Source organism: Pteronotus mesoamericanus, unplaced genomic scaffold (assembly GCF_021234165.1).
Source record: "Pteronotus mesoamericanus isolate MK-2021 breed Mesoamerican mustached bat unplaced genomic scaffold, CSHL_Meso_final contig_349, whole genome shotgun sequence".
NCBI classification, from domain to species: Eukaryota; Metazoa; Chordata; class Mammalia; order Chiroptera; family Mormoopidae; genus Pteronotus; species Pteronotus mesoamericanus.
The window spans coordinates 337,742-361,801 of NW_026555138.1; the positions used below are offsets into that span (position 1 = coordinate 337,742).

At 64.3% G+C, this 24,060-nt stretch overlaps 4 protein-coding genes and 1 non-coding gene across 5 annotated transcripts; 3 read left to right on the top strand and 2 right to left on the bottom strand.

The window, feature by feature from the left end:
* Window positions 1-291: 291 nt before the first annotated feature.
* On the bottom strand, window positions 292-418 carry LOC129073155 (small nucleolar RNA SNORA13). The gene has a single exon (XR_008529416.1). It is a non-coding gene; the product is annotated as a small nucleolar RNA SNORA13 (small nucleolar RNA).
* An 8,936-nt stretch (window positions 419-9,354) lies between these two features.
* LOC129073122 (interferon-induced transmembrane protein 1-like) lies at window positions 9,355-10,352 on the top strand. Its single transcript, XM_054576799.1, has 2 exons — window positions 9,355-9,540; window positions 10,037-10,352. Exons 1-2 carry the CDS (start codon window positions 9,355-9,357, stop codon window positions 10,226-10,228), a joined length of 378 nt encoding a protein of 125 aa, XP_054432774.1. The 3' UTR covers window positions 10,229-10,352.
* Window positions 10,353-12,352: 2,000 nt separating this feature from the next.
* LOC129073123 (interferon-induced transmembrane protein 3-like) lies at window positions 12,353-13,506 on the top strand. Its single transcript, XM_054576800.1, has 2 exons — window positions 12,353-12,713; window positions 13,211-13,506. The coding sequence occupies exons 1-2, from the start codon at window positions 12,465-12,467 to the stop codon at window positions 13,400-13,402; spliced, it is 441 nt and encodes a 146-aa protein (XP_054432775.1). The 5' UTR covers window positions 12,353-12,464; the 3' UTR covers window positions 13,403-13,506.
* Window positions 13,507-15,066: 1,560 nt separating this feature from the next.
* Window positions 15,067-15,854, top strand: IFITM5 (interferon induced transmembrane protein 5). The gene is made up of 2 exons (XM_054576801.1): window positions 15,067-15,258; window positions 15,642-15,854. Exons 1-2 carry the CDS (start codon window positions 15,067-15,069, stop codon window positions 15,852-15,854), a joined length of 405 nt encoding a protein of 134 aa, XP_054432776.1.
* A 2,133-nt stretch (window positions 15,855-17,987) lies between these two features.
* PGGHG (protein-glucosylgalactosylhydroxylysine glucosidase) lies at window positions 17,988-23,893 on the bottom strand. The gene is given in 14 exon segments (XM_054576802.1): window positions 17,988-18,907; window positions 18,999-19,210; window positions 19,285-19,531; window positions 19,534-19,642; window positions 19,739-19,872; window positions 19,956-20,092; window positions 20,188-20,260; window positions 20,403-20,514; window positions 20,708-20,839; window positions 21,193-21,312; window positions 22,068-22,503; window positions 22,574-22,784; window positions 23,079-23,362; window positions 23,801-23,893. Coding segments are annotated over 13 exon segments (2,238 nt in total). The 5' UTR covers window positions 23,338-23,362; window positions 23,801-23,893; the 3' UTR covers window positions 17,988-18,851.
* Window positions 23,894-24,060: the final 167 nt, after the last annotated feature.

A 24,060-nucleotide genomic window follows, 5' to 3' on the forward strand; every position in this document is an offset into this window, starting at 1 on the left:
GCCTAGCGGTGGTGTCGACGCTTCGCTGCGGACTGAGCATTTGTGGGAACGTGTCCGTTTCCTCGAGACGCCCTTGCTGGGAACAGCTGTGCGTCTGTTTCTGAATAGTGGGTTAATGTCCCCACTTGCATCGGATTTTAGAAATTTTTTCCTCTTCTTTTTTTCAGTCACTCTAGCTAAAGGCCGGTCAATTTTATTGATTTTTTCAAAGAACCAACGTTTGGAGTTTTTTTTTTCTTTTTCTTTCTTCTTCTTTTTTTCTCTTTTCTTCTTCTTTTTTTTTTCTTCATAAACTGTTACTTATGTAGCTCCTACACCAAAGACATCATATTCAAAGGCAGGAAAGGGCTGCAAAGTGTTTAGTTTATGCCTTTTGACACCACATTCACTAGTTTCCGAAGGTGAATGGGCAATGGTTTTGTTGATTTTCTTTCTTTCTTTCTTTTTATTGTTCACATACATTTGTCTCCATTTTCCATCCACCGCTCTCCCCTGCCCCGCCCACCCCACCTCCTCAAGTTTTGTCGATTTTCTATATTGTTTTCCTGTTTTGAATTTTCTTTATATTTGCTCTGATCTTTATAATTTTCCTTCTACAAGTTTTAGGTTTTTTAAAAAGAAATCCTCACCCAACCTGACGACATGCTTACTATTGGTTTGTTTTCTAGAGGGGGGAAGAGAGAGAGAGAGGCAGAGAAACGCTGATGGGGACGAGACGTCGGCCGGTCGCCTCCCGTACACACCCCGACCCGCCGTCCGGGGACCAAGCCCGCAGGGCAGATGTGTGCCCGGACCCGGGGTGCCGTCTGGGTCCCAGGACGACGCCCCGCACTGAGCCGCACCGGCCGGGGCAGCTGCCACGTTGCTGCGCTCTTTGTCTTCTTAAGCTTCTTACGGTGGAGAGTTAGGCGTGGTCGCCCCGGGACGGGGGCCACCCGCACGCGTCTCTTCTGGGTGCTGCTCTCAGGTGCACATGCCCCGTGTCTCCGCCTTCAGCCTGTTTGTGCGCTCCGGTCAGAAGGCTGTCGTGTGCAGGCTGCAAAGGTTGGGGTCCGGTTTCCTTTCATGCCCAGTCCATCGCGCCCATCTGTCTTCTGACGGTGCTGTCCTTTCACATGTAATACAGTTATTGTCAAGGTACACATATGTCTTCAATTTGCCATTTTTTAATGTGTTATGCCTTAGTTTCTATATTCTCTGTTTCTCAATAACTGCCTTCTTTGCATGAAATAGATCGTTTTTATTTTAATTTCTTTTACTACATTTTTTCGCAAGTTACTTTCTTAGTGGTGGCCTGGGGGATTTGTATTAACATTTCAACTTGTAAGGAAATGGTTTGGATTAGTCTCCACTGAGCCTCAGTGACATGCGAAGCTTTCACTCCTGCGAAGCTTTCGTGTCATGTTCCTTTCACACGCGGCATCTCTGTTCATTGTGTATAAAGAGATACGGTGTATATACCAGGTTTATAATATTTCTCGATGCACATGACCTTTAACTCAGACAGGAGGAAAAAGTCAGACACAAAATAACATTTATAATGTATTTCAAATATTTGCAAAGACAGGTGCCTCGACTGGTGCTATTATTTATTTCTTCATGGTCATTGGAGTCCCTGTCACTGCTCTCTCACCGCGGCCTAGAGAAGCCCGGCTGGTATTTCCGCAGGCCAGCTCTGCAGCCCAGCATCCCTCTGGTTTCGCCTGAGAATGTCCACCTCTGCTTCACTTTGGGGGGCCCGTGGAGCTGGATACGGAATTCCTGATAGACAGTCCTTCCTGCGCAGCCTGGGGGCCCTGCCGTCCCCGCCTCGCCGAGGGGGCCGCCGCGGCAGCCGGCCCCCCCCCGCGATGCTTCCCAAGTCTCTGCTTCACGTCTTTTTCCACAGCCTGGTCACAGGGGTCCTTCTTGGAGCTGAACATCTTGGATGCGCAGAGTACAGGTTTTCACCGCGTTTGTGAAGGTTCGGCCCTTATTTCTTCAGATATCGTTTACGCCCTGCGCCCACGACCCCTGCCCTCCTGCATCGCCGTTGTCCGTGTGTCAGCGTGTTCTGTGCAGCCCTGGCTCTCGGGGACGGGGTTGCCTTCTCTCCCTCTCCCTTTTCCCCTGCTCCTCACACTGGGTGACCTCACCGGACCTGCCCTCGAGCTTACAGACCCTTTCTCTTCTGTCTCAGACGGGCTGCCGAGGTCCTCCGTGAAACGTTCGCGCTTTATACTTTCCCAGTGCGAAATGTCTGTGTGTTTTCTTTGGATGATTTCTATCTTTCTATTGATATTTTGTGTTTGGGGAGACATTCTTCTCATCCATTTCTGTAGTTTGCTGGCATGGTTTTCTTTATGTCCTTGAATATATTTCAGAGAAGAAAGCTAGAGTCTGTTTCTAGCCGTTGCAGCGCAGACTTCCTCAGAGACCCACCGTTTCTGGTGACTGCTCTTTCCCCTGAAGGGGCTGTATTTCTTGTCCGTTTGCGTTTCTCATAGTTCTGTGGTTGAAAACTGGGCTTTTTAAGTTATAAAATGTGGCAGTTCCAAATTCGAAAACCAGATCCACCTCTTCCCCGGGGAAACTCTTTTCCCATCTTCGTTGTTTCTGCTGCCTGTGCAGCGCTGTTAGGTAACTGTCACATCTGTTTTCTTTGTCCTGTGTGGCCACAGATGTCCCTGACGAAATGTGTGGTCAGCTACTGTTCAGACAGAAATTACTGAAATACCTGAAGCTGGTAAGTCCCACCTCTTCGGCCAGGGGCCCGGGCACGGGGGGGCACCTGCCCACGCAGCCGGGCAGACCCTGCCGGGCCCTGCGGGGCACAAGCCTGTCCCCACGTGTACGTCTGGCTTCAGGGACTTCACAGCTCAGACGACCGCCTTTCAAAAGCGCGCAACTCAGCGGCATTTACTGTATTCACAGTGTTGTGCAGCCACCGCCTGTCTCTCGTTTCGACTTTTTCCACCCCAGAAAAACATCCTGTGTCCGTTAGGTAATCACCCCCCACTTCCCTCTGCGCCGTCTCCCAATAACCGGTAGTCTCTTCGCCTCAGTGGAATTGCCTCTTCCGGGTACATCGCTGAAGAGGAGTTGCACCGTCTGTGACTTTGGGGTCCGCCTTCTTGCTTGTAGCAACGTGCTGTCGAGGCCCCTCCCGGATGCAGCGTGTGCCAGCACTTTGCCCCTCTCTACGGCGGAGCGGCCTCCCGTGGTGCGTGCAAACGATGATCTGCCTCCTCGTCCATCCGGAGACCTGGGCCTCTCGGCTGTCTCCAGCGTCGGCCGGTGGGCAGGACGCTGCTGTGACCGTGGGGAGTGTCGGTGCCGACGCACGTCCGCGCCCCTGGAGACAGGCAGGAAGAGCGCCCACTGCGCGTCCCCGCCAGCCCTGGAAGGGGGGCCCCCATTTCTCCGCATCTGCACCAACACTTGTTATTTTCTGCTGTTTTGCTAACAGACCCTCCGAGGGACGACGTGGTATCTCATTGTGGTTTTATTTGCATTTCTCAGTGACCATCATGCTGAATATATTTTCACATGCCTGTTGGTCACTTGTATATCTTCTCAGGAGGAATGTGATTCACGTCCTTGGCCCACTTAAAAATCATTGTTGTCGCTTTTCAAAGCCCCCTGTGGACGGCTCACAGCCTCCAGCTGTTCCTCTTAAGCTTTCTGACCAACTCATCCCTCCCCCCCTGCCCTGTAAACAGCTGGTCCCACTTCTGCGCCATTTGAACAAGTGTCCCCGGGGGGGGGGGGGGGGGCGCAGCTCTGAGTCAGGCCGGAGGAGGAGACGTGCGGGCAGTGTCTCCAGGTGGCCCCGCAGAGCTGCAACGATGGCCCGACGGGCTCCCCGCTGCCACCCGAGGCTGCGGGCTGTGGGTCAGGCTCCCAGAGGCTGATGACACAGCTGCTGAGAATGCAGGAAGTCCCAGCACCAGGAAACTCCTGTTCTTGCAAAGGCTCACGTGTTTTTCTTGGTCAAGCCACACCCAGGTTAGTGCGAGAATGTTTCGATTCCTGGAGTTCTGGAAAGTTTCATTCTTACACATTTTGCCAGCGCTGTCGCTGTTCTCATGGCAGAGGGGGTCTGGGGAGGGGCGGCCGGGGGCGTCACTTTACCGAGTCTGCTGGGACCAGCCCGTCTGTGCTTTTCACGAGGTGCCCCGCCTTCAAAGCACTGGTGAGCCCTGGGAACTGAGGGCGGCCGCTGCAGCGCCTGTCCCGCGCGGCCCGCCGCCGCCGTCCCTCTCTCCCCCCGTCCCAGGCGCGGCAGGGACCAGACCTGTCGGCAGTGTGTCACGGAACCGGGCCGCTGTTCTTATGTCTCACGCCATTAAATATAAGAGACAGAATGTTTTCTTCTACCTTCACTTATTCCTTCTCTAATGCCTTGTTGGCCTCCATGGAGATCCCAGTTTCTAACTGCGGTTTGATTTCTGCCGGAAAAACTTCCTTCAGCATCTCGTACAGGGTCACCGTGCACGGCGGCCTGCAAACTCCCTGGTCCCGTTTCGTTTCGGAGAAAAGAGCCACGGCTCCCTCACGTCCAGGGTGCCGCCCCACCGGCGCCATGGCTCCCGCGGGCGGGGCGTGTTTTCCTTCCGCGCGGCCAGCGTGTGTTTTGCCCGGTTCCTGCCGGCGCGTTTCAGAGCGGCATTCGATGCGCTTCTTGTCCTTGGGTTTCTGTAGGTGATGTCTGTTGGGTTTGTAGTCTCTCCTCAGCAGTGTGGCACTGGGCGTGCGACGCGCTTGGGCGTGGGCTGTCCTTTCCAGTGTGAGACGTCCTGTTAGTGAGGCTTCGCCCTAAACGTCCACGTGTCCAGCAGGAATGTAAAGGCAAAGCAACCTCTTGCTTAAGGTTCCATGGTGTATATATTTTTCGTTTTATAAAATCCAAAGTTTTTCAGCCTTTTCTCAAACTGGGTCTTATAAGAAGCATAAAGTTTTTTAAATTTTAAATCAGCTTTAGCAATCAAGGAATTTAACGTGAATAATTTAAAATATTACCATTTGATTTAACTTTCTTTTTTCTATTGTACATTCCTTTACCCCCTCTCTTTGCTTCTTTACTTGAGAAGTCCCTGTTCCACTCTTGCTTTATTGATGTTATAGCGACATACCTTGTAATTCAGATTTATTAAACCCCAATATACCATAGTTACGTAAATATTTCCTGGACAGTAAAAGGACCTCAGAAGCGTCAAAACTTGTTACCTGCTGTACTTCGCCTTTTTTTCTTTGCATTTCAATTGTACCCGCGCACCTGGTGTTCACTGAAGGGGCCAAACTTTAACACTAGGTCAAGCCTGGGCCGAAACAAGAAACTAGAACAAACAATACCCCAAGATGAAGGGAAGAATTAGAGCCCCCCCTTAGTAACAAGATAGGACAACGGCTGAGCCTTGACTCAGATAAATAGCCCATAAAAGCAGGGTCAGAGCTGAGGATAAGGGAGAAACAAATACCAAGAAAAACGTATCAGGGTGCAGCCCCCATGCAGCTGGGCCCGAGTCGACAAGAATGAGGAGGAGGCATAGGGCGAGGGTTGAGCCTTGCCTCAGATAGACATCCTGACCAGAGAAAGAGTAGGGGGCCCAGTAACAGCCTTGAACCTGATCAAAAAAAAAAAAAAAAAAAAAAAGAGAGAAAGAAGCTGCCTATTGCTAACTGCCACTTCTCGCCCTTGTATCTTGCTTGCTTGCTCTGCTTATAAAAACCCGTGTACCCTTACAGCGGTGAGCCTTTTTCCTTTCGAGGGAAAGGTGGCCCCTGCGCAGGTAATACTTGGCCAAATAATAAAGAGTGTGTGATCAAACTCTAATTTCTGAGCTCATACTTGTGGGGATCGTAACATTCACACCCAGCTCAAACAGTAAACATTCCTTTTCCGACCTCCTACCTGTGTGTGTGCGGTTTCTGCGTGAATCCCGCTCTCGTCGCCCAACGTCTGGTGAATTTGAAAGTGTTTACTATCCGCTTTACACTGAAGGTGGTTGTGAACGCTCCATGAACATTTGGGACGTGTGCCGCGTTTATCACACGTGCTGCCACGCACAGGCACTGGGCTGTGTGGCTGTCGAATGCTCTGCACACGCAGGGGTTGAGCCAATTAAGCCAATTATTTTATCGTTTCGCTCCCACCGCCTACCCTGTTACCGAAGGAAACAGTTTTCTTCGTCCGACTGGCTCCGTCAGCTGCGGCGGGACTGGCGTCAGCTGCCCCCGCTGTGGCTGTGTTTGCTCCTGCTTGAGCCGCAGGGGCAGACTTTCGCCTTCCACGTGACACGGGCACCTCCGGTCGTCGTGCCCCAGGTCTGCGTGTGGGCCTTCCACGCGCTCACAGCTGCGCGCCGGACACCCCGGGCGCCCCTTTCCGGGCCCCGCTTCGCGGCGAGCCCCCGGGTCACCGGGCGCCTGGAGTCCTGGCGCCTTCTGGCCCCCGGCCTGGTCGTTGTTCCGGAGCGAAGTGGAGAACCGGTCCGAAGAGCTGTGGGGGGTCTGCAGAAAGACGCGAGTTTCACCGAGTGACGTGTTGGACTGCGGCACTCGGCCCGGTGGGAGGAACGTGCCCCCTTTTCCCGTCGGCCAGGCCCGGCTGTCGCACAGAGCAGCTCCTCCTGATCCGCAGGGAAACCACACGCGGGGAATTGCTTTGTAAACCTTCCTCGCGCTGTTTTCAAAGCGAGACCACGGCGCGCTGTGGCGCTTCAGGCCGGCGCCACCGGAGGGCCTGCTCCGACGGACCGGCCGCCCTCCCCGCCTCCCCCCCCCCGTCCGGTTCCTTTTTCTTCTGCGGCGAGGGCTCCTAACATCTACCGTCGTGGCAGCTCTCCAATGTGCACCACAGCAGCACTAGCTGCGGCCACCACGTTGCACTTTACATCCCGACCACCAATTTATTTTACGGCTGAAAGTTGGCACCTTTGGTCCCCCTTCGCCCACTTCCCTGGCCCACCCTCCCGCTCGCAACCCCATCTGCTTTCTGTGCCCATGATCTTTTGTTTTTGGTTCTGCAAGTAAGAGCGCGTACAGTGTTTGTCACCCTCTGTCTCACTTCTTTCCCCGTAGCCTAACGCCCTCAGGGTGTTCCCGTGTTGTTGCAGGTGGCAGCATGTCACTCTTTTTTTTTTTTTTAAAGATTTTACTTCTTTATTTTTACAGATTTATTTCTTTTTAGAGAGAGGGGAACGGAGGAAGAGAGAAACATCCATGTGGGGTTGCCTCTCGCGCGCCCCCTGCTGGGGACCTGGCCTGCAGCCCAGTCCTGTGCCCCGACTGGGAATCGAACCAGCGACCCTCTGGTTCGCAAGCCAGCGCGTGATCCACTGAGCTGCACCAGCTGGGGCTCATTGTTCTTTTTAAAACATTTTTAAAAAAACTTATTGATTTGTTGCGGGGGGAGGATGGAGAGGGGGAAGGAGGGAAGGAGGAAGAGAGAGAGAGAAACATCAATTTGTGGTTCCACTTACTGATGCATCATTGGTTGTTTCTTGCGTGTGTCCTGACTGGGGATTGAACCCACAACCTTGGTACGTTCCACCGCACACATTTACCACCATGCTCCCTTCCTTCGTCCCTCGATGGCGAATCTGAATACCCTCTCCTTCGAGTTCACAGGTTCTCTCTTTTGCGTCTCATGTATGCTGCTGAGCTCTTCTGTAAAATTTTCATCTTTTGTACTTTTTCACTGCCGAATTTCTACTTGTTTTTTTTTTTTTTTCATTTTTTTCATGACTTCCTTTTATTGCTATTTTGTTTCTGGTGAGACATGGTTGTGACGTGGTTCCCTTTATTGTCTGGACATGTTTTGCAGAGGTGGTTTGGGCGCTTCCACTGGGAACGACAGCGTTGGGACCTGCTCAGAGGCGGCTCCTGCTGGCGGCCCTTCTCCCCTGCACCTGGGCCGTGTCTCGGCTCTGGAGGGCAGCGCTGCAGTGAGCGTGGGGGTGCGTGCGGCCTCTTCATGGGTGGTTTTGTTTCCACCACGACCGCAAAGGGGCAAAGGGGGGCTTGGAGGGGAGGCACGTCCGGCTCCCGCTGTTCCCTGGCGCGTTGCCTACCGCGCACGGGTTTTCGCGTGTTTCACGCGCCATCTGTTATGGACTTTAGATGTCAACACAGTGTCTTGTCCACATCGAATGGAGCGACCTCATGGGTGGAAACCGTGCAGGTCAATCTATGAAAAACTATGTAATTGCACGAACCCACAAAGCGCTGCAGTTACATGGTATTTTGGTCATTCGACCCTGGCGTCTGTCCGAGGATTTCTACGCGGTGCGCAATGTGCTCGCATGTCTGTCTCCCGGGGCGCACAGGGCATTTGCCGACGTTTCTCCGGGTGTGGGAGGGAGCTCGGGTGCTCGCTGCGGGCCCCTCGCCTCCTCCCTGGGCCCCGGCTGAGCGGACGCGGCACCAGGGGCGCTGCCTCATGGGCCCCGCGGCCCCGCGGGGACGGGGTTCCCCTGAGCCCCACGCCCTTCACCGAGCAGCAGCGTCCTGCTGTTTTGTTATCGGACATTCTTTTTGTCACTTTGTTCGTCTTTGCCCCCTTGGGCAGGTTCCCCCCTTCTGAGCCGGCAGGTACCGACACGGGCAGCGTGAGGCTTCGCTGTTCAGTCTGAAAACTGCAGGAGCCCTTGGCCCAGACACGTCCCGGTGGGACCCCCGGCGAGGGAGCCCCTTGCGCCCCGGGCCGGAGCCGCCCCTCCGGTGCCCATGCGCGTGCGTGCCGGCGGAGCTGCGCCGCGAGCCCCGGGAGGAAATGCCGGGGCAAAGGGTCCCAAACCCGTCCCTCCAGCCCGTACCCGGTAAACACAGCCAGGAAGGACAAGTTCAGAGTCTAGAAAGTATTAAATTTCACAGAAACCAGGGGAATGCCGCATCCAGAGAAAATAGTGGAATCTCACAGAGAGCTCTCTCAGGGCTGGAGGCGGGGTCTGCGTGACCACGGGCAGGGGCCCTGCGTGGGGCCGGCGAGACCTGCACGGTCCTGGGCCGGGGGTGGAGCAAGGGAGGGCAGGTGAGTCTTCAGGGCCGGCCCGGCCCTCCGTGGCGGGCGGAGTGGAGACAAGCGCTGGCTTGAGTGCCTGGGGAAGGGAGTGCCGGCCCCGCACACCCCTGCCCACCACGCACCTCTTCCTGGTGCGATGTGACACTCAAGGGATTGTCCGCCCTCCAGTGACGCCGCCAAATGATCAACGTACGAAACGCCTGGAAATGAAAACCGAGAAACCAGAACAACCCCCGAGAGGGAGGGGCCCAAGCGCTGGCCCAGCACCTAAAACCACCGGGCTCGGGGCTCTGCTTCAGGAAGCGTCCACCTTCTTCACTTGGGACCACACCTGCCCACCAAAGCCAGACATGATCAGGCGGGAGCACGAGGTGGCCACCCTGGGGGGACCCCAGGGCTCAGGAGCCGTGATGTCCACCGTGGTCAACATGCAGCCGGAGACCGTTGTGCCCGACCACATTGTCTGGTCCCTGTTCAACACGCTCTTCTTCAACTTCTGCTGCCTGGGCTTCGTGGCGTTCGCCTACTCCGTGAAGGTGGGTGGGTGCGTGGGGGCCCACCGGGGTCCTCCTGCCCACGTGGCCCTGGGGTTCAGGGAGCCCTTCCGTGTGTGAGTGCACGTGTGTGTACAGGTCGCAATGAGGCTGCCCGGGGTGCACGGGGGTGGCAGGGTCAGCTTTGTCCCCAAGACTCCAAGCAGTTCCCTACGGACCGTCCCAGAATTTGGGTCTCTCAGAAAGAACAAAGGGACTCCCACACCCTGACCCCTGGGGGGGCGAGGCCAGCAGAGGGGCCAGGCAGGGGGAGGCGGAGCCCGGGGGCCCCCAGAGCAGCTGAGAGGCTCTGAGGGAGGGAACCCCCCGGCCCGGACCTGCTCAGGCGCCAGGGGACAGGCACGGGAGGGTCCCGATGTGGCCGAAGGGCGGGCGGAGGTGCCCTGGGCAGGCAGCAGCAGGGAGGGCCCGAGTCCCAGCGGCTGGCCCTCCCCAGGCCCCGCGCCAGGCCCCCCTCACCATCTCTTCTCCGCCCCAGTCCAGGGACCGGAAGATGGTCGGCGACGTGGTCGGGGCCCAGAGCTACGCGTCCACCGCCAAGTGCCTGAACATCTGGGCCCTGGTCTTGGGCCTCCTTGGGACCATAGGGTGCATCGTGGTTCTGGCGTTGCTGTTGCCAGGTGTCCTCAGCGCAATAGCGCAGGCCGCGCAGGGCCACAGAGGCCTGTAGTGGCTGCCCACGGCCGGGGGACCACGTCTCCCCTCCCCCTCCTGGCTCTGCCCCCACGCCCACCCCTTCCTACAGCACTTTGTCCCTGCCCCCTGCCCGCCGCCGAACCCAATAAAGTGCACTGCACGTGACAACGTTGGCGTTTCAGTCATATGTGGAATTTAATGAACAAACTGAACTAACACACGAAACAGGGACAGACTCACAGATGAAGAGCAGGCTGACAGCTCGGGGCTCTTGGGGGGTGGGCAGAGGTGGCAGAGGGCGGGAGGGCGATGAATGGCGGGGAAGTACAATACAAATAAACGATTAAAAATAGAATTCAGTAAAGTGCAAATAAAAAATTAAAGACTGAAAGTCCTGCTCCTCCGCGTTCTCCGCCAGCGCAGGACGCGCGAGGCGGCACGTGCAGACCGCAAGCCTTCCTTCGGCCCCGAATCCGCGTCGGGGTCGGCAAGATGGCGGCAGAGCCCTGGCTCTTCTGGCTGGCGCTCGCGGAGAAGCCCGTACTGGGAGCCTGTAGGCGACCCGGCCCAGCAGGAGCGCGGGCGGGGGCCGGGGGCGGGGAAGGCAGAGCTTCGGGGCACAGCGGGAGAGCAAGGCCGGGTGCGGGGCAAGGCCCCCGGAGGCCTGAGCCGCCAGCGCTCAGGGAGCGCACCCTTCCTTCTGAGGACTGGTGGAGTCGGCGCGACGGGAGAAAAACGTTACAGACGGATCAACGGGTACGTGGGGTGCCAGCTCTCCTGGGGGGCGGTGTGAGGCCCCACACTGAGGTGGGGGCGGGTCTGTCAGCCCCAATCCCTATCTTGCTCCAGACTCCCTTTGTTCATCGTGTTGTAAAACACACGTGTGACAAGAGGCAGTTAGGTAAAGCTGGGGCGCTCACCCGAAGTTATTTGTGGGCTGCTCCTGTGGGCACGTGGACCCTCCCCGCACCCCAGGCCTCGGGATGAAAGCGCGGGTCCCAGGCCTCCTCTCCCAGGCGCTGGAAACGCCACACGGACGGCCGGGGACCCCCCTCCTCCCGGGTGACGCGGAGTTTCTCGTGAGGCCGAGAAGTGCAGGACCAGCTCACAATGGCTCCATCCAACGTAACGAGACGCTGAGAGGATTTCAGAGACAGCCGACCAAGACCTCCACGCGGACCTCCGGCTGCACCCAGAACCAGAATCTGTGTGCCGGCACCGCAAGACGCAAGGACCAGCGTGTGGCCGGACTTTGGACGTGCACCCTTTCGCAAGCCGAGGTCTGCTGTCCCGGAGGCCAGGCCGCAGGCCCTCCAGTGGCAGCCCGTCCGCCGGACCCCGCTCGCCTGCTCCCCAGCCCCTCCAGCCCCGGACCTAGTCCAGCGAGCAGGACAGAGCTGAGGGGCCGTTCGGTCTCCCAGCGTCTCGGTGGTGTCTTCTCAGGCGTGCAAACTCCGTACCCCAAACTCTGACCTTTTGGGATTTGGCCTTTCAAAGCCTCAGGCACAAAAACTTGGATTCATTGACACTTGTAAGTTCTTGGCCGGGACACCCCTGCGTTAAACACAGAGGAAGAGTAGGAACCCGAGGGTTTAGTGAAGGAGCACCTCCGCGTACACCAGGGAGATCCGGAAACCTGAACGGCCCGGGACGTCCAAGACCCTCCTTCACTGTCATCTCCAGCGAAACGCAAAACCGGGGGTGGGGAGGCAGGTGTCTGAGGCCGGTTCAGGCAAACGACCAGGCGAAGCCCAGGAGCGAGGGCCTCAGCCCAACCCGCGGTCCCCTCTCCTGCACTGAGCGAGCCTCTGGAGCGGAGGCCCCTCCTCCGGGCCCGGCCGGGGCTCCCTGAGAGGGTCCGGCTGCCCACGGCACCCTATTCACCTCACAGCCTCTCTGCTTCCGAAAACTAATAAACCTGAAAAACCCCTAGGTCCAAAAAGCGTACTTCTAGGGAACACCGCTCCCCGTCAGGAGGACGACTCAACACTGGAGAAATGTCCCCAGGGCCCCTCACAGGCGGGGTGAGGAACTGGGGTCCGGGGCAGGGACAGGGCGCCCCCCAGCCGTCCTCCCCTCATCCGCCCCCCCCCCGCGCGTCCGCCACCCCCCCCCCCCGCCTGTGTAACCCGACACCCGCAGCCACCGCCCCAGGAGCACAGAGTCCGGGAAAAGAAAGCTTTGGAGAAATCGAAAGTAGCTGGAGGGGAAGCGCTCGCTGAGCCCACACCGGCAGGAAACCCTGAGGAGACCCTCGCTGTTCACCCACCATGAACCAGAACGCCCAGCGCTTCTTCACTGGCCCCCGCGCCGGAGTCCTGCCACCCTATGAGATGATCAAGGAGGAGCACGAGGTGGCCGTGCTGGGGGGGCCCCAGGGCTCAGGAGCCGTGACAACCACCGTGGTCAACATGCAGCCGGAGACCGTCGTGCCCGACCACATCGTCTGGTCCCTGTTCAACACGCTCTTCTTCAACACCTGCTGCCTGGGCTTCGTGGCGTTCGCCTACTCCGTGAAGGTGGGTGGGTGCGTGGGGGCCCACCGGGGTCCTCCTGCCCACGTGGCCCTGGGGTTCGGGGAGCCCTTCCGCGTGTGAGTGCACGTGTGTGTACAGGTCGCGATGAGGCTGCCCGGGGTGCACGGGGGTGGCAGGGTCAGCTTTGTCCCCAAGACTCCAAGCAGTTCCCTACGGACCGTCCCAGAATTTGGGTCTCTCAGAAAGAACAAAGGGACTCCCACACCCTGACCCCTGGGGGGGGCGAGGCCAGCAGAGGGGCCAGGCAGGGGGAGGCGGAGCCCGGGGGCCCCCAGAGCAGCTGAGAGGCTCTGAGGGAGGGAACCCCCGGCCCGGACCTGCTCAGGCGCCAGGGGACAGGCACGGGAGGGTCCCGATGTGGCCGAAGGGCGGGGGGAGGTGCCCTGGGCAGGCAGCAGCAGGGAGGGCCCGAGTCCCAGCGGCTGGCCCTCCCCAGGCCCCGCGCCAGGCCCCCCCTCACCATCTCTTCTCCCCCCCAGTCCAGGGACCGGAGGATGGTCGGCGACGTGGTTGGGGCCCAGAGCTACGCGTCCACCGCCAAGTGCCTGAACATCTGGGCCCTGGTCTTGGGCCTCCTTGGGACCATAGGGTGCATCGCGGTTCTGGTGTTGCTGTTGCCAGGCGTCCTCAGCGCAATAGCGCAGGCCGCGCAGGCCCACGGAGGCCTGTAGTGGCTGCCCACGGCCGGCGGACCACGTCTCCCCTCCCGCTCCTGGCGCTGCCCCCACGCCCACCCCTTCCTACAGCACTTTGTCCCTGCCCCCTGCCCGCCGCCGAACCCAATAAAGTGCACTGCATGTGACAACGTCGGCGTTTCCTGGGCAGCGGCCTCTGCCGAGCCCCCAGCCTGCCCCTGGGACCGGCCCACCGCCCCCTTGCCCACCGCTTGCTGCTCCGAGGGGGCCCAGCACTTTCTCAGCTGTTCCGGGCTCCAGGCCTCCCGCTGGGAGCAGCCGCTGGGCCGGGGTCCTGCGGGCGTCCGTCCTTCCCAGCCTCTGAGCCCTGATCCTGGTGGCGCTGGGTCCGGAGCCCGCGGGGCCAAGGACAGGCCGCCCTGACCGCGGGCCGGCTGGGAGCAGGGGCGAGTGCGGCTGGCGGGGCCTCTGGGCGCCCCCGTGAATGAAGGCACCCAGGGCTGTGCCTCCCCCAGCCCACAGCTCTGCCCTCCTCTCAGGGGGCGGGGGCGGGGGCGGGGGCCGGTCCCGGGCACGGGCCGCAGCCGGACAGAGCGCCCGGCCCTGAAGGACAGAAACCCTGAGAGGAAGGACCGGACCCTCCCGCGGCACCGGCGGGCCGATGGCCGGAGCCCCTGCCAGTGCCCAGGAAGGGTCCCCCAGCCTTTGGGGACCCTCAGGCCTGGGGTGTGAGCCTTTGCCAGGGCCGCCGCTGCACCTGGGGCGTGGGGCTGTCCTCAGCCTGACCCGGCGCCCCCGCCCCCGCCCTGCACAGGCCCCTTGGGGAGGCTGGGGCCGTCGGCGGGGCCGCAGGCCGGTGTCCGGCAGGTGAGCCGGCCCCACCTGAGCCGTGGCCTTTGGGGACCTGCGCTCGCCGGGGCTGCAGCTGGGGGGCAAGGGCCGCCCACGGGGGACGCAGCACCCACGCATCTCCCCTCCCCCGCGCCCCCCAGCCCGTGAAGCCCCGGCGGCACGTGACTGCGGGGCCGAAGGCGGGCCGTGCCTTGTCCCTGTCCCCGGGGGGGCCCCCCCGACTGAGCAGGAGCGGGGTCAGGGCCAGGGCGGGGGTCCCTCTGGGGGGAGTCCGTTCTCCGCAGACGGGACGCTGGTGTCCGGACGGCGATGGTCGGGGCCTGTCCGCTGCGTCCCGAAGGCAGAGGGTCTGCTGTTCCCGCAGCCCCGGCCTGAGGTCCCCTCGCTGAAGCCGAGGCGCCCTTGCCTCCGCCGGGGCCCCGAGGTGGCGCCTCCAGCCCCTCTGCTGCGGGGGAGGAGCCATGGCGGGTGGCGCGCAGCCCGAGTCCAGCCCCGCAACCGCTCGCGGGCGGTCACGGAGCAGGGTGCGCGGGGCGGCGGTGTCTCTGGAGGGCGCTGTCCCTGGAGGGCGCTGTCCGGCTGACAAGGCGTCCTCGGGCCTCAGGGCCGTCCGGGGCGCGGGGCTCGGACCGGGGCACCGGGAGGCGGCGACTTGCCCCCATCGCGAGCCTCGCGCGCGCAGCGGGAGGCGGAGGGTAGGCGGGGCGTCGCGCTCCAAGGTCGGGCTCCGGGCTGTCATTCGTCGGTATATTTAGCGGCGGCGCTGGGGGCCCGCGCGTCGCGGTATAAGCGGCCCTGGGCGTCCCTCGGAGCGGGAGCAGAGCGCGGCGGCGACGGCGCTGGAACCCATGGACACCGCTTACCCCCGCGAGGAGCCCGCGGCCCCGACGCCCCGGAAGGCCGCCGGCGCCGCTCACACAGCCGTGGCACTGGGGCCCCCGCACGCGCCGCCTCGAGACCACTTGATCTGGTCGGTGTTCAGCACCCTCTACCTGAACCTGTGCTGCCTGGGCTTCCTGGCACTGGCCTACTCCATCAAGGTGGGCGCGGGCGACGGAGCCGGGCAGGGTCCCCGGGTGGACAGCAGGGGCTCTTGGCCTCTGAGCTGCCCATCAAGGCGGGTGCGCTTCTCAGAAGTGACTCCTCACCCACCGAGGGTCCTTTGAGGCTTGCGCTGGCCTGGGAGGAGCAGGGGGCCTCCCCGCTTCACCTGAGCCCCACACTCAGGGCCACACCGCGGGTCCAGTTGGGGGCAGTGAAGGAGGAGGGCGAGCCCAGGGTGATGGTTCCCCAGGCCACATCCCAGCATTCAGACTTGGGGCTCAGCGAGGCCCTTGGAGGTGTGGACCCAGGGCTGCCTGGCGGGGAGCCCGCCCCCCAGGCTCGAGCCCCGGTAGAGACCTGGCCCTGCCGCTGTCCCCAGGCCAGAGACCAGAAGGTGGCGGGAGATCTGGAGGAGGCCCGGCGCCTGGGCTCCAAAGCCAAGTGCTACAACATCCTGGCCGCCATGTGGGCCGTGGTGCCGCCCCTGCTGCTGCTGGCGCTGGTGGTGACCGGCGCCCTGCACCTGTCCCGGCTGGCCCGGGACTCGGCCGCCTTCTTCAGCACCAAGTTCGAGGACTCGGACTATGACTGAGTGGCTGGCCCTCCCTTGTCCAGGCCCTGGGCTGCCCCCGACCTCTTGGCCCGATGCCCACCCCCAGCTCCCGGCTGCGCACCTCGTGCCGACCGTGATGAGCCCCCCGTTGGACCCCGGGGCCTCACCCTCATCTTGAGGGCCCCTGGTCCCCTACTCCCTGCCTCGGCAGGACCCGCCCCCCCCCCGCCCCCACCAGGCCCTGCCTGGGTTTCACAATTAAAGTGCCTGGTTACACGCGGTGCCAGCTGGGCCTGGTTCCTGGCTGGGGCGGGCCAGGGTGTCTGCCTGAGGGGATCCCCCCAGGGACACCCACAGCCAAGCCCCCTGGACGGGCCCCGGCGCCGGCGGTGGGTCGGCTCATTCCGAACGTGCCGCTTTCGGCCGTGGTCTCTGACTGTCCCCTTGGGCACTGGGTGGCCTGTGGCTTCTGGGTGGAGGCGCTTGAGTATTTTAGAACCAGTTTGGGAAAGCCAGCCTTTCATCTCCCGGTCCCGCTGGGCACCGCGGTTTGGGGGCCTGTCTCCCGGATTCCACGTGTGCCCCTCCGGTCTGTGTGTGCGCGCGCGCGTGTGCACGCGAGGCCGGTGAGGCCTCTCCCGCGTGTCCCTGCCTGTGGGTCCGGCATGTGCCGACCCCTCCCTTGGGTCACGGTGTCAGTGGGTCCGCAGGGCTGGACGCAAAGACACGTGCACACCCAGGCACGCTCACGTTGCCGCCCGTGCATGTACGCAGCACACGCGAGGGCAGAGACGGGGCCACGCCCCCACCCGCACAGTTGTGCAGAGGGGAGTGGTGGGAGGCGAGGACATTTTCTGAGCATCCTTGGTGCTAGGCAAGCCCTCGTCTTTCACCCCCACCCCGCAAACCCGTGGTCTGGCAGGCGGGTTGTGGGCACATGCACACGCCCCGTGTGGGGGGGACGCGGTCCCCTGGGCCTTGCTGTGGGCGGGCCAATGACAGGGCAGGCTAATTGCAGGGCCTGAAGCGCAGGGCGGCTCCGGGTTGCAAGCGCCCCACCCAGGGCCCCTCCGTCCCCAGGGAGCCCCCTCTGCCTGCCCGCTCTGCCTGGGCCAGGGGGGGAGATCTGTTTGCTGCGCTTGGAGTCCCCAACGCGCCCCTGCCCTCGGCCTCCAGGGTGCCCGCAGTGCCCCAGCCCGGGAGCGTGGTGTGGGCTGCCCTGAGCCAGCCCCGGGGGCAGGGGGTGCGCTGGCCGCACCTGGGGATGGGGACACAGCGCTGGCCCGTGCCGGGCACAGCCCCCACATTGGTCCAGAGACAAGGGCCGTGTGCCAGTGTGGGGCCCAGGATGGGGACCGCCTGCCAACCCTGGGCTCCAGGTTTGGCTCAAGAAGGGACCACCCTGTTGGACAGAGAGGCTGGGAGCAGGGCGCAGCCTGGCATGGCCAGTGCACGTCCCCAGCATGGGGTGCTCTGTGGGTTGTGCGGGGAGCAAAGATTGTCCAGCCTGTGCCCAGGTGCCGTGGACAGTGTGCCGTCCAGCCAGGTGGAGGCGAAGGTCACCAGCGCCCAGGCTGTGTCCTGGGCAGGCTGAGGGACCCTGGTCCAGTTTAGGCCGCTGGCTACCATGGGCCCTGAGCCCAGCACAGGGGCACTGCCACCCACAGCCCCGCAGAGGGTCGCCCTCCCATAGACGCAGGTGGCCGTGTGCCCCGCTGGCAAACGGAGCAGCGCCCCGCCCGGCTCCAGGACTGCTGTGCCGGGACCCTCACCACGGAGGGGGCCCGTGGGCGCCAGAGAGCCCACCACGCACCTTGGGGAGCCAGTGCTGACATGCGTGCTGGTCTGCAACGTGGCTGTCTCCTCGGAGGCCCCCCCACCCCGTGTGCTGCTTGCCCCGCTCCCCACCCCACAGCCGCGCGGCCTCGGCCCTGGGACCCCCGCGGCTCCGCGCACGCCCTGCCCATCACAGTCCGCGGGCCCAGCGCCTGCTTCTTGGCGAACTGGGTGCGCCTGTTGCGAGAACGCACGAGGCCGGAGGGAGGCGGGCGGGAGGGGCAGGTGTTGGGACCGGCCGGTTGTTCCAAGCGAGCAAGTTACCGGCCAGACACGTGGCCCATTATGCGTCCCCCGCTCCTCAGGGCAGACACAGCCATTCCCAGCCCGACTTTAATTCTTTGGGGGTACACAGGCGGAGCCCTCCCCAAGATCCTCGTTTCGTCCTCAAGAAGCTTGATGTGCCCGCTGTGGGGCCCAGGCCCCGGCAGAAGCTGGGCAGAACCTCCACGAGGGCGGCCTGCCCCGGACAGACAGGCCCGGGCCACGGCTCTGCACCCGTGCGCACCCGGCCCGGCCCTCCTGGCTGGTCAGAGCGAAGATGAGGGGTCTTGCTCCACAGCCCACGCGGCCGAGGAAGGGTGTGTGACAGGGGCTGCCGGACCTGACTGGGGCGGCCGAGTCGGGGACTGCGGGTGCTGAGCCCCCACAACAGCCCGAGAGCACCTGGGCCAGGACTGACCTCCGCGTCGTGACACAGAAAGCTCCTCATGGCGAAGCTGGGGCTGAGCGTCGGAGTGATGCCGTGGCCCTCGCCCGCCCCTGCCCCCGCAGCGGAGCGTCCGCACCCCCACCCCCCGGGGCATGGCGGGTGCGGGCGTCAGCCCTGAGGGGCCGGTGCAGACTGCGGGCGCGGGAGGCCTCGGCAAAGGCCCCTGTCTGGGGGCTTTAGGCGGCCCGGGGTTCAGGCTCGAGGCGGAGAGTCACGCACGTCAGGCCACAGAGTCCAGACCGGCCCGGAGCCTGCGAGCCTGGCCGCCAGCCGGGGGCCCCGCATGGGGAGCGCCAGAGGGGGGCACCCCAGAGACGTCCCTGACGCCCACAGCCCTGCCGGCTCGGGGGCAGAGCCCAGCACAGTACCGGGTGGGGGCTCTGCGGGCCTGGAGGGCCCAAAGGGTCCCGGTGGTGCTGCTGTGGACTTCTGTGTCTCGTAAGTGTCTCCCAGCACATCCTGGGGGCAGCGCTTGCTGCCGCTGCCCCCTACAAGGCTGAGCTTTGTATCCGGCCCGGAGAGCAGGGGAAGGAGACCTTGCGCCCTGTGGGGAGAGGGGGCCACTGGGGGTGAGGGCGCATGCCTGGGGGTCACGGGCCCTGGGCCCCGGCGTGGGCCTGGGGGTCACAGCCTACCTGGGGGCAGAGGGAGCCGGTCCTGCGATGGCCACAGCTCAACCTCCAGCGGCGGGGCCCAGGGCCCTGCCGGGGTCCTGACCTCGACCGTCACCGTGCCCTCGGAGAAGGAGAAGTCGATCCTGTTCCCCAAGTAGGAGATGCCAGAGACATACACGCCGGAGACCCCCGCCGGGCACATGGGGTCAAAGGCCACGCCAGCCCTGGTGACCCTGGGGGGAGGAGACAGCTCCGTGGGGCAGGCGGGCGGCGCGGGCGACCGCCCCCTGCGGGTCCCCCCACTCACCGGAACCCTGTGAACCCGAAGAGCGCCGCCTGCAGGAAGCCCCCCATGCCCGTCAGGAAGTTCACGGCCCCGGACCCGTCGGCATTCTCCGTCCACACCTGCAGGGTCAAGGTCGTCAGGGCCCGGGTCCTCAAGACACAGGTCTCCCGAGGCCACTGTCCCTCTTCCTGGAAGGTCAGGGGGGACCATCAGGGCGGCGACCCCCAAAGCTGGGCTCCCACCCCCGCCCCCGGGGGAGAGGCAGGTGGGCGGGGCCGCTGGCCTTGAAGGGCTCCGTGATGTTGGCGAAGCTCCTCTGCAGGAGGTCCCATGCCCGCCTGGGGTCCTTCAGCTCCATCCAGCCCACGGCAAACATGCTCTGGGGTCAGGCGCCAGGGGTCAGGGGACACGCTGAGGGGGGGCCGTGCGTGGGGAGGGTCGGCGGGGCCCCCGGGAGGACTGCCGCCCTCCTTACCCAGGTCATGGCGGGGCCCCGGGGCGATGTCACAGCCTCGTAAATCTCCAGGTTTTTCCTGCGCACGCGAGGACTCAGGGAGAAGGGGACGGGGTACCCCAAGAGCACGACGTCCGCCTGCTTCACCTCCTCTCCTGGGGGACAGGGGTGCTGCTGACGTGGGACGAAGGGGGCGGGAAGCGGGAAGGGGCCTCGCGGGGGCTCCGAGTGCACTCACCAAGTTCATACCCATCAAACTCAGGGTGGAAGTTCTGCGCCTGGTCAAAGGGCACCTTGATCTTCTCAGCCACCGCCAGCCACCGGGTGGGGATGGGCTGACCCAGGTCCTGGGCCAGGGCAGCAGCGAAGCGCAGGCTAGGGCAGAGGCGGGAGAGGGGGCTGCAGCCCTGGCACGCCTGGCCGTCCCCCCCGCCCGCCCCCCCTCCTGCTGGGCTGGGCTGGGGCCTGACCTGTTCTGGGCCAGGACGTTGGTGTACACGGAGTTATTCACCCCAGAGTGGTATTCGTCGGGGGGCATGACTCCTGGGCACAAAGGGCAAGACAGCGCTTAGCCCAGAGCCTGAGTCCTGCCGGTGCCGCTGGCCAGCGTGGGGCCGGCCGCCGCAGGCGCGGGAGACACAGGCAGAGCCGGACCCAGGAGCGAGCCCCAGCCCTGCGCCCGCACCCTTCAGGTGGTACTTCTCCTCTGCTGGACTCCACTCCACGCGGCTGCACCAAAACTCAGCCACAGCACGGACCACGTCCCAGCCTCCAGCTTCTCGGAAGAGCTGCAGGTCCTGGGGAAGGACAGGGCGGAACAGGGGCCGTGACACCGTGGCTTTGGCGCCCTGGGGTCACTGCATTTCTTGCCACTGCCCGTCCGTTCAAGTGCCCAGAGGTGAAGGCTTGGCTCCAAAACGCCTGGACTGGCCGCAGACGGGAAGTCCCAGGCCACTCAGAGGGGCACCGCGAGCGCACAGCGACCCTCACCTGGGTGCTGTGGTAGTACAGCTGGAAGGCCAGCGCCACGGCCCCGTTGACGTGGACCTCCTGCTGCCCGTAGACGCCCTCGGGGCAGGCCTCCAGGCCAGAGCCCGCGCTCTCCCAGGCAAACTTGGCTCCCTGAGGGGCGGGGGCGGGGGGCACACACCTGACCCCGTCCCCCGGGGCCCGGGGGGAGTGGCCCGCGCATTCCCCGGTGCTGTCAGCCTGCGAGGGCGGAGGTGGGGGGTGCCGCCTTCCCGGGCGCCCCGGTGGGGGCCTGCGGGTCCCGAGAGCCTACTGCATGTCCCCCAGGGCGGGCCAGGTGGCCTCCGTAAGCTGCCCCAGGCTCAGAGCCGTGCGGGGCCCCAGCTGGGTCCCAGGCAGGCCCGCGTCTCCCCGAGCAGTGCAGGCCGGGCACGCCATGGGGCCCCGTGCAGGGTGCCTCGGCCCCCGGAGAGGGGCCCCGCGGGGTGGGTGCTCCGGCCCCTCACCTGGTAGCCCAGGCTCCGGGCGTTGTCCAGGGCCCCGCCCAGCGTCTGGATGCGGTACCGCAGGAGAGCCCTGGCGGCCTCTGGCTGGAACAGCAGGACGTTCGGGAACATCCAGAGGTCCTGCGGGCACAGCCGCGGCGTCCCTTGTCCTCGAGCTCTGCCGGCCCGCGCCCCACCCTCACTCTGCCCCGCAGGGCCTCAGGGCTGGCCCAGCCCCGTGCTGCCCCCCGGGGCCTGCCCAGGCCCTCCCCGCCGGCCCGCCCCACGCTGCCGTCTTCCGCTCAGGACCTGCCCAGGGGGCATCTGGCTCTGGTCGGGGACTTGGGCCAGGACCGGGGGCGGCGGGTAGCCTGGTGCAGGGCACTGTGCCGCTGCTCACTGGCTGCCTAACCGGGAGCGAGGGACTCAGCCTCCCCCAGCCCAGCGGTACAGTGGGGGCCGCAGCCCTGGCTCCTTGGGCCCCGCCACGCCCATCGGCCGCCAGGCCCCAGCGAGGCTCTGGGCCTCCGCGCCTCGCCCTCCTCTGGCCACGCTCCCTCAGCCGCTGCGCGGCCTTCCCAGAATGCACTCCTGTCCCGGCCACCGCGTCCACCTGGGGCGCTCAGTATTTGCCGCCCCTGCACCCCCTCCTGCTGCTCTTCCTGCCTCCGTGAGCTCCGCCCCCGCCCTGGCCGGACGCCACGCATCCCCCCAGCTCTGGCCCCCACGCCTGGATCATTTTTCCATCTAACTCCCACACATCCTTTGGCCGAGACACCACCTCCTCCAGGAAGCCTTCCCGTTGGCCTCGGCCCCCAGGCTTCCCCACCCACAGCCTTTGCCCTTCGCCACTGGACCCTCTGTGGCAGGTCTGGGAGGGGGTGGTTGGTGCACACCTGGTCCCAGAACACATGGCCCCAGTAGCATTCCTCACGGCTCCCGTTGGCGAGACCCCCGGGGCTGAGTCCGTGGCAGACATGTCCTGGGATCCCGGGCTCAGGCAGGGCGCTGAGCAGGTAGTAGAGGGCACCACGGAGGGCCTGGCGCAGGGCCAGGGGCCCCCCCACATCCAGGCCGCAGCTGTCCCAGAGTCGGGCCCAGGCCTGGGCGTGGGCCGAGTACAGGGCGCCGCGCGCCCGCAGCCGCAGGGCCTCAGCGAGGCAGGCCCGGGCCTCCGCCCGGCTGCCGCCCACCACGGCCAGGAACTCCCAGGTCCCCTGCTCCTGGCCTTCCCCGAGGGTCAGGGCGGGGGGCACCGGCGTCCACAGCATGTGCACCTCCTGCTGCGGCCCCCCAGGCTGCTCCGGAGTGAGGGTGCGGCCGTACAGGTACCTGCAGAAGCACAGCTGCGTCTCAGGGCAGGCTTCCCCCGGCCCCCCTCGCTGGCCCGGCCCTTCCTCACCGGGCTCCCTGGAAGTCAGGCCCCAGACGCAGGTCCAAGTCCGGGCTCTCCGGGGAGAAGGCCGACCGCAGCGGCAGGGTGACGGGCCCGCCCCCGGCGGCCGAGCGGGTGACGCACACGTGGACGGCCAGCACCTGCGGCAGCGTGCGGTGGGCGTAGATGCGCTGGGCGGCCCGGAAGCCGGCGCCCTCCAGGGTGTGCAGAAAGGAGCCTGGCGAGGGCGGAGCCCAGGCAGGTCACAGGCCTGCCCCACGGGGGGCCGAGAGGACAGTCACCGCGCAGCCGGCCCTTCTGCGCTGCAAGCAGAGCCCAGCTGCCGGGCGGGGAGCTCCCGCCGCCCCGCGGACCCCGGCCCCGTCCGACCCGGGGCCCCGCTCCCCCAGGGCCTCCTTGTCTCCAAGTTGGGCGTCCCGGGTCCAGAGACACCAGGGTGGGGTGGCTGCCGGTGCCTCCGCCAACCTGGGACAGTGGCTGGGGCTGGGGGGGCGGGGCGGGCAGGAGCTACCTGTGTTAGTGTCCAGGACAAAAGTTGTGGTCAGCCGCTCTCCTGTCCCCGCAGGGGCCTCCAGCTGGACGTTGAGGGGACTGGGCAGAACGGCCCGGTGAGTGTCCCCCAGAGCCCCATTGTACAGGCCACTCACGTGCAGTGTGTCATGGTAGACACGTGTGCCCAAGTAGGCGTTGGTCACAGTGGCCCAGAGCCGGCGGTCACTGGGCAGAGAGTGGGCAGTAAATCGGGTGGGGTCTTCACCTGCGTCCGCCATGGAGAGGCTTGCACAACGGAGGGGCCTGGGAAAGGGCGGGGTCAGGGAGCGCCCGCTGGCTGGGTGTCCCTCTTCTGACCCTGCTAGCCCCGACGCCCCCCTCCTTGGAAATTGGCCGATGCCCCCAACACACGGGGGCAGGACTGCGGGCCCCTCGGGGGCGCCGGTCCTCGGGGCCCCCGCCTTGCGGCTGCGCGGGGAACGCCCTCAGCCCCGCGCAGGGATCTCCAGGGACCCAACGGAGTTCCCAAACTCCGACCCGCCGACCTCGGCCCTAACCCTCCGTCCCGGTTCCAGCCGAGCCCCAGGGACCCCGCCCCACGGGCGGGAGTGAGCAGGCCTCCGCCAGCCAAAGTTGCTCCCCAAGGAAGCCGCCTCGGGTGGGGTGGGGCGGGTGTAGGGAGTGCACTCGCGGGCGCTGGGGGTGCTGTGGGGCCCGGGGAGGGGGTCCCCCGGGGCTCACCGCAGCCCTGCGCGTCCCTCAGCTCTAGCCGGGTCGGCGCTGGGGCCCCGGGCCGGAGTGCAGAGTAGCCCGCCGCCGCCGAGCCGGCCGGAAGGCCCCTCAGTCCCCGCCCCCAGGGCGGTGCAGGGCGGGCGGGACAGGGGGCGGTCCCGCCCTCGGAGGGCCGGGGCCTGCGGGCGGGCGGGCGGGCCGTCGGGCAGAGCGGCCCAGGCCTGAGGAGGGACTGCGGGGCGGGGGGCTGGGCTACACCCATGTCGGGA